The sequence below is a fragment of the Periophthalmus magnuspinnatus genome, chromosome 24 (assembly GCF_009829125.3).
Source record: "Periophthalmus magnuspinnatus isolate fPerMag1 chromosome 24, fPerMag1.2.pri, whole genome shotgun sequence".
NCBI classification, from domain to species: domain Eukaryota; kingdom Metazoa; phylum Chordata; class Actinopteri; order Gobiiformes; family Gobiidae; genus Periophthalmus; species Periophthalmus magnuspinnatus.
In genome coordinates this window covers 17,978,969-17,991,391 of record NC_047149.1, presented here as the reverse complement: position 1 = coordinate 17,991,391, position 12,423 = coordinate 17,978,969, and the positions used below count along the sequence as shown (strand labels likewise).

Below are 12,423 nucleotides of genomic sequence, written 5' to 3'. Positions count from 1 at the left end.
CTATTTGTAAATCTGTCACCCTCATGACTAAACAGGTGAAAGAAAAAGTCCTTTAGTCTATCATCAAGTTCAAAACGGCCTTGTGTACGTGTAGTTCTTGAACCTACCACAAGATGGCAGTAAACTCTCACATGTAACCTCGCCCTGGCCTTTTCTCGATGGGAAACCTGTCCATAGTGTTATGTGGGCGCCTTTGCTAAAAAATAAAAACAAATTCCAAGTTACACATCAACACTACTACTACTACTACTACTGCTACTATCACCACCTCCAGTACTGCAATCACAAAGCCTTTTATCCACTTTGAAGAGTCTAGTCTGGTTTGAACCCCACTGTGTCTATTGTCTTATGTTATTCTGGTCTTAAATTGGTAATAGGTTAGGTGCAATTGCTTGGTATTGTTAAAATATAAAGCACAGCTGCGTTGATGCGAGCATAAGCGCAAAAAGGTAACCGATGGCACGCTCCACACAAAGGCGCTTTACAATTACAGTAACTAACACAGTCTGTAGCCTCCCCTATATCCTTCTGGGTCGTTGATTCACAAAGGACTGAGATGTTATTACAGTTTAGATCACATCAGGTCCACGCACGCGCTCCCCAAACCCCGTGCGCCGTGCGTGCCTGATGCTGAGCCCTCTGATAGGTCTGTGCGAGCGCGCCGTGCCACTATTCCCGCGGTGCGCGCCAGCAGCGGAGGAGCTCCACTGTCGGAGACGCACTGAGAGGAGAGGGCTGTGGGCTTTTCCTCCTCCGCGGCGTGGAATCTACACTCTCACGCCCACGTAGCAGGACCAACACAAGCTCCTCTCCTTCTCCTCCTCTTCCTACTCGAGCACCGTGGATCCCCTGCTGCACCCCCACGGCACCGCGCAGCTCTCCATCTGCCTCCGCTGTCTGGTCCTTCTTCTCCCGCGGTTCTGCTGGATGGAGTGAAGAAGGGGCGGGAAGTCATGGTTCCAGCGCCTCCTTGAGAACTTCTTTGCACCTGGGAGACGTGCTTGTCCTTCCCTCGTGTGTGTTTTTTTCTTTTTTCTTTTTCTTTTTTTTTTCTTTTGTGGAAATCTAGATGTTAATTATGTTCACATTCGCTGCCTTCTGCTACATGCTGTCTCTGGTCCTCTGCGTCTCCCTCATATTCTTTGCAATATGGCACGTAAGTATAGCACTCGATGGATTTGGGGTTCACATGCAAATTGTGGGGGATTTAGGATGGATACTGTCTTTGTACAAACTGGAATCTTGGTTGGCAGTGTTGTAGGGAGCAGTTTATTTCATATATAACTGCACTAGGCTTCTTACCATCACCATGCTTTGTGGGTTCATGTAAATATTGGGGTGTTGACCTGTTCCATTAAATCCTTTGCTAGACAGAGTGCTCATCAGAATTGTTGCCCACTGCCCAAATATATTACACAGTCATTATATAGTCAAAGAAAGATTGGGTTTTCGGGGGGGCAATGAAAATGGGGGGCTGTTTTTTTATGCCAACTCAATGCTCAGTGCTATTTTAATGCTATCGTGTCAGCTGCAGAAGTGAGGTCTAGAGGAAGGTATAGCTACTTATAGAAATGAAGTTGGTTATGAAAGGTGATATGGTTAAATGGAGCAGAAGATTTTTTGTTTCCATTGGGGCACGGCGATATCAGACAGAATGAAATATCCAATAACAATGTCATTATTATCAAGTAAATAGGCTTATAACGTTGACATTCTTGAGATTTATGGTGCCGTGAAGTGCGCGGTTATCAAGTTCATTTTTCTTATTTGGCACTTTGTTGATTGCCTCAATTTGCACTGACCCAGTTTGATAGACACATGCCGTGCTAGATCATGTCGTGCCAGATCAATAAACCAACTTCCCCCTTCTGGACCAATTAGAAATTCTTGTTTGGTGATGTTGGATCTTTGATGCTCCTGCTCTGCTCCCTGTGCGTTTAATCAAGGTCCGGTGCCGATGAGTTCTGAAGTGCCAGGACGGTAATCACTTGGAGGATCTGTGCAAAGACACATTTGTGATAGAGTTGTCAAGATGCTAAAATTGAATTATAATACTTAAAATAATAATAATAATAAAATAAATAAATAAATAAATAAAGCTTGATACTGATTTCAATAGATTGTTTATTTTAAAAAAGACTTTTTTCCCCCTAAAACTACTAAGGAAATGACCAATTTATCCACTTTTGGTGGTTTTGTGAGTATCATTAATAGTTTTTGTATCAGTTAGTATCTGGATATACAATTCCAGGGTTGAGGATAAAGACAGACCTGACGTCAGTAGGAATGACTTTGTGGCCGTATGTTAATGCACTGATGCCAATCTAAGTGTCGTAACAACCATCAACTATACATCAGTATTTAAAAGAGAATGGATTATGTTAAGTGATTATTACTTCTCAGCTTTAAGCTTGGGTCATGCTTTTGCTATAGCGTATGTACTGTCAAACCTGTACACAATACTAATGATTTTGTTTTGGCATTGTTTTTATACCCTTCTGTGATGAAAACCTTTTTTTTCCGGCAGGCGAACAAAAATTGTACACTGACTTTTCTAAAGCGCAAAGTGTCAATCTTGCACTAACTCTCCATTGTCCAGGATGAAACCCACCTGGGGCTCCGATCACTAACGGCAGGTGAAATAAAATGAGACTATAGTTTGAGAAAGATGGTGGAATGAGGACAGAAAAAAGTCCTTTTGTCTCATTTACTCTCTGAGGCAAAAAGTGCATGTAGTCCTTGTTGCCCCAATTACTGCACTTCACGTCAGCAAAATGTGTTGTTGAATTTAAATGAGCTCAGACAGAGAAACATGGTGAACTAAATTAGTAAAATTCTTCACAATAAAATGGAGCACAAGCTCTAACATGGAGGCATTTATGTGTAAAAAAATAGGAAGGGCATCCAGCCTAGAAGTAACTCACAGTGTAGGGATGACAGGTTATCCTCTGCTGTTAAAGATAACAACATCAGAAGTTTTAAAATGTATCTTAAAAAAAGAGCAAAGTAAGACTTTGAAGAGGAAGAAAAGAGTATTTCATGTCTTTAAAGTGTCTTTGTTGTTTAAATCTTATCTACTGGTCCAATTTTGGACTCCTGTTTTATAATTGTATGCATATTTAATTATATTTTTAAGTAATTGACCCCAGGAAGACTAGTTGCAACAACTGTAGCAACTAATGGGCATCCATAAAAAACAAATAAACAAATAAATAAACAAAATCATTTTTGTTAATTGATAATTGTGATTATTCTGGTCGAAATATATTCACTTGAACAAAAAAATTATAATTGCTTGAGAAGCAAAATTAAGTGATTTCTATCCAATATAGTAAAAAATACAGGGAAATCATTTTTTGTTTGTCCTGTTTATTGTCGCATGAATGTCATCAGTATGACTTCATGAAGCTGGTCACATACAAAAGGAATGGTATGCAGAGCAAAGGAATTTCTTTTTCTTTCCTTTTTTTTTTTTTTTTTTAAATTTATGGAAATAATCCCAAAATCATGATGTTTGTTCTAATAATAACATTTTGTAATTGACATTCCCATTAGTGAGCAAAGTCTGCAGAGAATCTGAGATAATAGCACAAATGAAACAACAGAACTTGGTTAAAAATAAAAACAATTGCACCTATTTTTACTATTTCATGTTCAGTCATCTACTGTATATGTGCACTAACAAACACACAGGTCCATCTCCCAAAGGGGACAGTAATGGGCTATTGTCTTACTTCAGTGACTTCAAGACTCCACAAATCACTGTGCATGTCCCAGTGGGTGGAAAATGCATGTATTATTTTCAAACTTAAACGGCGCCGTTTGTGAGCAGGCTTCATGTTATTGATTGTTTTGTCAGTATCAGATTTGTCCCTGACATTGAAACCTGCTCTTTTATATATGTACAAACTCTCTCTTCTGCTTCTCACAGCTTCTGTGTCTTTCAGATAAGAAATAAAGGAGGTATTATCAAGGCACACTGTAGTTTATTTCTGCTTTTTAATGATAATATCTTATTATTTGAGACTTTTTACAATTGTAAACTGCAGTATTGATCCAAAACAACTTAGTATAGAAACATGTTCTCTGACTTCCTTTTCAAAATTGTAGAACTGATTCTCTAGTACTGACCTTTAGGTCCATGGCCTTAGTCGTTTAGTCAATTAATCAGTCGATGGTATCTTAGTCAACCAACGTTTGGATTAGTCGATTAATCATTTTATTTAGGTTATAAGGATTTATATAGGACAGCTACTGAAAGAAGGTAGTGAGTTAGTTAGCTAGAGATTTGTTTTTGTTTTTTGTTTTTTTATGTAAAAAGTCAGATTAAACTCATGATTCACAAGTTTAACCTGCCTTTATATAAATACATTTCTTCCTAGTACTTTTTTCTGCATAACTAGTTGTTTTTGCATGGACTCCCATGCAGGCGTACTCTTGTGAGTGCAGTTTGGGTTAGAAACATAGAGATATGTAATCATTTTGAGAGCTTTTGCCACACCCCCTTAATTAATCGATTCACAGGAGAAGAAGAATTTCTTAAATCGAGTACAACCCTACTGATCATAGTGATGTTCCGCGGGATGGTTCCTCGATACATACTGAATAACAATAACACTCAACTTTCATACTGTGACATCCCTAGTAAGTACACAACTGTAGTGGGGGAAAGGGGAAGGTGAAAACAGGAATTTTCTAAACACTCAAGCCAAAAATGCTGGAGAATGCAGGATTACTTGAAGATACATGAAGAAAAAAAAAAAAAAAAAAAAACACCGACACGAGGGAAAACCAATATAAGATGGTTAAAAGCTGAAAATCAAAACCCAATTTGGCACAATATGTCTCTCCTTTAACTGTAAATGCTTTTAGAATTATGGACAAATTACAAATTATCTAAAAAAAAATCCTTGAATGCAGCTAAGGAAAACCATTCAGGAACAATGGAAGAGAGTGCTGGACCCAGGAGCCCTTAGAGCTACTGGATTTTAGTCACGGAGCTAGAGGTTTAGTCTGTGCATGTTTTTGGTTGATAGTGGACGGAAACTGGAGCACCACGAGGACACACACCCGGATAAATATAGAACATCCAAACTCTACACTGAAAAGTTTGGAAAATAAACGCAGGGATGTTGCATTAATGTATGGTGTAGTAAAGTTTTATTTAGACAGGGACACTGTACAGTAAACAGAGCAAAAGGAAAGATGCATTGTACCGGGTTATAGCAGAAAATGTTACCTTTTATTGTATTCAGAATTTTTTTTTTTTTTTTTTTTTCCATTATTCATGATTATTGACACCATGAGCAACAAACAGAAAAACCCTTAAAGGTCCTATATTACACAAAATTGACTCTTGTAAGCTTTAAGCCATGTTATCATGCTGTTATCGCTTCAAAAATATAGCTGGAGTTGCGTTTTGTTTCATTCTTACATGTTTGAGTAACAATTTATTATTAGTCTGTTTACATCTTCAAAGCTCCAAATGCTCTGTTCCACCTTGTGATGTCATGTAGTGGTAGTTTTCAAGTTAACAGCTACTTTTTAGCTTTATTTCAGTCGAGATTGACAATTCCAGGTCTGAAATCTTCCAAATTATTCGAGTGAAGGTACAGGGGAACACTTCCTGTATTACGACATGACATCGCAAGGTGGTGTTTTCTGTTTGAGAGAAGCAAAACACAACTCTAGGTACGTTTATGACGAGAATCAGATCAGAAAATAGCGTAATATGGGCTCTTTAATGACTTTTACATTGTCAAAAAGCATAACACTCCTTTAGGTTGAAATCAAACTTCCGAAACGATGATGAATGCGACATTAGCAGACACAGTAAAAAGAACTTAAAATACCAGATATGGGTTTAGTTTTTTCCTTATATATAGATCAAAAAAAAGATTTAATTCCGTACTTCTGTCTTTTTTTTTTAGTTCTTATGATTATGTTGAATTACTAACCAAACGATGTTGACGTCTCTACCCAGGACCCTCTTGCTGTGAGGCGTATGTGCAGTTGATGCTCTCTGTTGTTGTCACGTTGTGGTGTTGATCCATCATCCTACTGAACAGATTGGCGCAGACATTGGACTTACAGCTAATGATTGCATTGTTAGCGCCTGTGGATTTAATTAGACGCTGGTATAATTTGGAGGCTGTGCTGCTCAGCTCTTCACCAACAGAAGGTATTGGAAGCACAAACACCCTTCAGATATGCCTGTAATGTAAATTTAGCACTGACTGAGGATCACAATGGGACACATAATTCTGTAGCTTCAGCAGCAATAATCCACTGCCGTTATTGTGCGTTCTGCTTGAGACGGCAGAAACACGCGGCGATCGCTCCCTTTTCGCAGACACGGTGAATAAGACGCCAGCCCGGAGCACGGTGAGCAAATGCAATTAGGTAGAAGCTGGAGGTGGGAGGAGAGCGAAACCGAATCTGAAACAGCCACCTGCCAATAATGCCGTTCCCTCCCAATTCGCCGCTCCCCGTCACCCAATGGCACGGCACGGCTCAGATCGCATGCGCATTTGTATTCATTTGGACTGACAGGTGATATTGTGTGTTTGACAGCCAGCATTCACGAATATGTACATATGGTGGGATCATGGTTCAGTTCTCGAGGTTTTTTGCTCAGTTTTGACACGCAAGTCAATCCGATAAGAGTACAAATGTGAACGGTGCCCTGACCCATCTATATGAATTCCTCCTGGAGTGATGCATGATGGATTTCTATTGTCCCGTAATTCAGTTTTTGGTTTGTAAAATTTGAGAATAGTTTTCGCTTAGGGTGGACACAAAATTCCGAAATATCACCTTTGTTTGAGATCATTTTGACGATGTACCCTCTATGTCAGGGGTGCCCAAACTTTTTTCAGCAAGGGCCATAACTTGAAAAATACAGTGGATACAGTCAATACAGTGGATAATTCAGATGTGCATTTAACATACTTTAAATAAGGCTTGGAATATTAATATTAAGTCTGTATGACAATTAAATGTGATGTTATTTAGGTTATATTGGCAGGATTACTCAAATTTGCCATCAAAAGTATTGATTATGATCAATTGGACCAGTTGAGGGCCAATAAAAATTGTTCTGAGGGCCGCATTTGGTCTCCGGGCCATAGTTTGGACATCCCTGCTCTATGTATTAATACTTGTCATTATTCTGTTACCATATAAATATCTATAAATACTCCTATTTTAAGCTTGTTGTAAGATACTCATAAAGCCTGATATGTTGTGAGGTGATACTTGAAGTGCGAATCACTGGTGTAAATATTCCAAGTTCCATTTTGACTCATTTTGGCACTTGAGATCTAGAAATAGTAGCAACTAATTTTGTTGTTTTGATTTGCGCAAAGAGGACTGAAACTAAACCCACAGAATGCTTCAAGACTTGAACCACTGAGAACTCTATACACTTTATCACTATAACTTTCAGGTTTAAGTCGTATGAAGTATCCTCTCAGTGGCTCTTGGCCTTTTGTTTGAGTTCATATTCACATCTGAAGTACTGCTTTGCCTTTAAAGAGGTGGTGCAGCGGCCACTTGACCAAAAGGTTGCCGTAAAGCCTGGAGGAGTGGTGCATCGCTAAAAAGATCAAGTGAACTGAGTCAAATCTCCCCAGGAAAAACACAGCTATAAATAAAAAAGCAGCCAGCAAGTGTGGGTGAACATAACAGGACTGAGGGCACACAAAAGACACAGGGAGAAACAGATATAGCTATTAAACATATAGATGCACTTTATTTGAACTCTAAATCTCTGGACATATATTGTTCCTAAAATATGTTTTATTTGAACAGTGTGACTATAACTATACAATCTGCAGCATTATATGGCTTGTCATGTGGGACCACTGCTCCTGACAGGAAAATACGGGTCAAATGCATTGTCCCCTAACCTTAACATCATACTAGCACACAAATGTTTTTTTTTTTTTTTTTTAAATCCTGGTTTGCTAGCACTAATCTTCAATACGACAATCAGTATCTCATAGCTCTTACTACGCATGATTTCGTTAAACTATCTACTGAAACAATCTAGGGTTTCCAGGTTGTGAATTCTGAATTTGTTGTAACGACTGACAGGGGGAACCAAAGAGACAGAACTCGGGGAATAGTGTAACAATGTTTATTTTAAGTTTTTTAAATGTGCAAATGAAAGTAGATTGATCAGATAGTTGAGAGCAGCATTGTTTGCAGTAGTCCAGGAGTAGATCATGGGCAGTGGGGTCAGAGACGAGGTGAGCTGGGTCGGAAGGTGTGAGGTTCGTACCGGTCGTGGAGAGCTGGGTCGGAGACAGAGGAGCTGAGCGGGTCCAGGGAGCAGGATCTGATGAGGAGCAAAACATCCAACTTAGAAATGAGTGTTAAAAATGAAAAAAAAAAAACAAGAGACGACCTGGCGCTGAGTGTCAAGTCCTGGGTCCCTTTGTCCTCCCCAGAAGCAGCTTGTTTGGCAATTAGTTGGAGGTGTGCATGGAAGAAGCCCGAGTCTCCGCCCAGCTCCCGGCTCTGACACAGAAGGGAGGAGGGAAACAGCACAAAACACAAGGCAGACTGGGATCTTGACCAAACTGATAACTTTAAAATAAAAAAAATTGTAAATAATAATCGAGTAGCTTTAGATTATGTTACCGGAGAAGTGGGTGGAGTTTGTGCAATTGTGGGTGGAGATATTTGTTCTACTTATTTACCATCAACAGAGGAAGGTAATGCAAATCTGACAATGGCCATAATGAACTTGCAATCCCTCATTCAGGAAATCATGCTTTCAATCAGTGTATAAGCTAAAGCAATTTGGCAGAGAAAGATCATTTACTGATAATTTATTTTATTTACTTTTATTCTGCACTTTTTGTTCCATTTGCAAGAAATTGTTAGCAGTAGGCAAAGAAGCAGAAGACATGTCAGATAACTGGTGTTTTTGGATGCTGAACCAGGAAATCCTCTGTTGAAGTCCAAGGTCTGGGCTCAGTATTTGCCTCGGGATTTCTGAATTTTTAAGAAGCAAAACTTAATCCTTACCGATTCTTTGTAACAGAAGTTTAATTTCAGTTTCTCAGCATCTTAAAGGAAAAAAAGACTTATACTAGTTGCCTTAATCGCAGTTGTATCGGAATTTAACGCTAGCTGACGTTAGCAGATCTCAAACGCTGCAGTTTTTTCAATTCCTCCACAGACGACAAAATATCCCGTCCTATTCTACATTAAGAAAAAACAAAACAACTTCTAGCCTTGTCGTTTACATCTCTACAAATGTCCTGAAATTTTATTCTTGTACCAGCTCATATTTCATTATTTTTGTCAGTTCTTCAGGACACGTTTTAAACCGAATCCTATCAATACCATGAAAAATAAATTGCAAATCTAATCGCAATTGCAATGCTTGTCAGAAAAAATCACAATTAGACAGATTCCATAGTCCTACTTACTACTTAATGTCTATCTAGCGTCCGGACTGGGCTGCGGGCGGATGGGAGCTCTGTATTTCTCAGTGTGTCAGGCTTTTGCATCATTTTGAGATGTAACAAGTACAGGGCATTTGTGAAGCTGAGGTGTCATGTGAATAATCCTTCACAGGGAACAAGCACAACACTGTCTCATCTGTCACCATCGCCATGGCGCTCACAGGCTGTTTACCACGGCAACCAGGACACGAGCTGGGGGGAAACTGAGGCGATGGGACACTTAAATAACCATTTGTTTGTTATGTTGGATCATGAATGGAAGCTGGTTATGATGGAGTCGGTAATAGGGGCATATGCTGGGTGCTTGTTTATGTTGATAGTGACTAATCGGTCATATTTTAGATTCTCTGGTCTTACTGTTTGGATTTCACATGTTTTTCTGTCTCAACATGAAACGAGAGTAATATTTTTCCCCATAACCTGATTTTCCTATACCAATACTTAATGTTACGCAGTCTTTTACAAACTTTCCTGTCTTTTCTCACTGAGATCAATATCCATTTTTGAGTTGAGTTTTGAATTGAATTGTATTTTACACAATAACGAAGCAATGAGGGTGTGGAACATATTGGACTGTGATTTGTAAAAACACTGGAGACTGTAACCTGAGGCTGAATTTGCCAGAATAAGCACATCAATTTGCTAATTATACTTTATTTGTAAATGCTAACAGTTGACATTTACTTTGTGTCCTGAAGGAATGTACTAGTTATCTTCATTACATACATTCTTATGTATAGGAAATAAGGTTACAATGATACAAGTGCGTCCACATATGCCCATATATGTTCTGTGACCTGACTCATATGACTCCCTGAGGTCTCAGCGCACTCATCTTCCTCTTGTGGACACATTTTGAACACATTTGGGCTGGCTGACTGAACACGTTTGAGATGTTTTGCACTCATATGTCAAGAAGATACATGTTTGAGTAAGTTCAGAATATATATTTGTTGAATAAATTTATTTGCAAATGTTCTGGCAACTGTTTGTGTCTTATTTGTGTTTGTGCTTGTATTTAAAACACCATAATAGCTAAACTGATCGTGGGATTATCGTGTATCTGCATCAAAAACACATGTACAGCTGCTTTTTTGTTCACGTGGATTGCTTTTGTGACTATGCAAAATGACAAAATACCAATTCAGATAGAAAAAAAAATGTTTAAAAAAATCCTTAAATAACATACAGTAGCACCATAGACTGTATGCTCACAACTCCATCAACTCTGGATCCAATTCTCTTTCCATTGAAAAGCTCTCACCCCTCTCACTGTAACTTCTGCTGTCAGACTCATCATTTGAGTCTTAAAATGCTCATTTAATCCGCTCTGCACAATCCTGGCATTTTCTTTTTGCTATTGTGTCCGTAAATCGAAATATGAATATTAATAACAGACAAATTAAGCGCCTTCTTTCCCCCCGAGGTAAGATTTGATTGGCAGCGTTGGTAAGGGTAAGGGATGTTACCTTCAACAGCCTCACTCTGGATTGGCTCTTTGGTTGCTATGATACTCATGGTCGGAAATCCAAATATGGAAGTCCGAATTCACCCGTATAACTGCTATTTGACTAGAGCTGAACACTAAAGGTTAGTCCACTTCTTTATACAGTCTATGAGTTGCACCTTTAATTTGCTTTTACATAATTTCTACAAACAGGAATTGCAATTAGATGTTGCTAGCCCATTTCTGCAAGGTCATGTTTACACCATGATAGTCATAATCAATGCGGACATGTTGCGTATCATAAATTCACGTGTCAGTCTGATTGACGGCTGCAGCGTTCAGATTCATGACATGAAACGGAGCCCGAAGGCATGCAGCAAAATGTAAGCAGACAGCAACCTTTAGATGGTAAGATCAAAGTCAGATGCAATCCATAAATTATAAAGGAATATTTCTTTGTGAGAAAGTTGTGCGAGGGCCAGTCCTAGTTCACTCTGGCCTCATCTGGATTATTTATACTTTAATAACAGACATAAAATAAAGATGAATTAGTCCCTGACTGTTCCATTGAAGTTCCAGCCCTGACCTCATGAACTCATTGTGTATTCTGTCCCATGTGGCTGAGAGTCTCCTGCAGAGAAACCTCTCCAGTGCCAGGTGTTAAGTAAAGCTATTTTATTTGGAGACTATTTACTCTGCTATTTTAATGCACTCACTCAACTTGGTATTCAGTGAGTGCGCGCCCCCCACTGAAACATGTTTTGTGGCTTTGTTTAGCTCACAATTTGTTCTCTAAGCACATGTTCAGATTTTCTCAGGGTAGTCTCAAACCGGGCATAAATATGGTCTAAAGTGTGAGTCTAAAGGGCGATATTGTCAAAATGAACCTTGATGCGTTTTGGGATTTTAGATAATCAACCACAAAAGTGCAGTAATATGACCTTATACATATTATGGAAGATTACACTGCATCTGTTTTTTTGTAGTTTTATATTGTTTTCTTATAACAGATGAAAGAATGTAAATTGTGCATGTCTTCAAAACACACCAGTCCTCTCCTCCAGCGTGAGGATCTGAGTGACAGGTGGACTTAACCAATTACAGTGAAGTGTAAAATACCAGAATAAGTAGAAGGCTTTAGTTATCTCTTAAAGGCAGTGTAAAGTTTCGTGATACAATCAAAATGATCATCTACTATCATAAGTAATCATATACATTACATTAGGCCTGTCACCATAATGACTACATCGATTTATTGTTCAGAATATAAAAGTTGGAACAGTATATTTTAGGGCTCAGTATTTATCATGTGGACATTGTTGTAAAAGTGGGGAGATTTTGAGTACTTGTGTTGTGTAATACTATAAGATTTGAGCTGTAGAGGGTTGGATAAATAACTTCTACGGCTAATTATTGGTTCATTTTGCTGTTTATTCGTCACAGCTCAGGCCTTTTAATGATACTATATATTTGAAAATGCTTTACTGGGAAATCCTG

General features: G+C 38.7%; 1 protein-coding gene across 1 annotated transcript in view; it reads left to right on the top strand.

The window, feature by feature from the left end:
* Positions 1 to 1,078: 1,078 nt before the first annotated feature.
* Positions 1,079 to 12,423, top strand: part of cnih3 (cornichon family AMPA receptor auxiliary protein 3) — a 56,188-nt gene continuing 44,843 nt past the window's right edge. The window contains exon 1 of the mRNA XM_055232273.1: positions 1,079 to 1,156. Coding sequence (XP_055088248.1) covers positions 1,079 to 1,156 — 78 coding nt within the window. The remainder of the gene's footprint in view (positions 1,157 to 12,423) is intronic.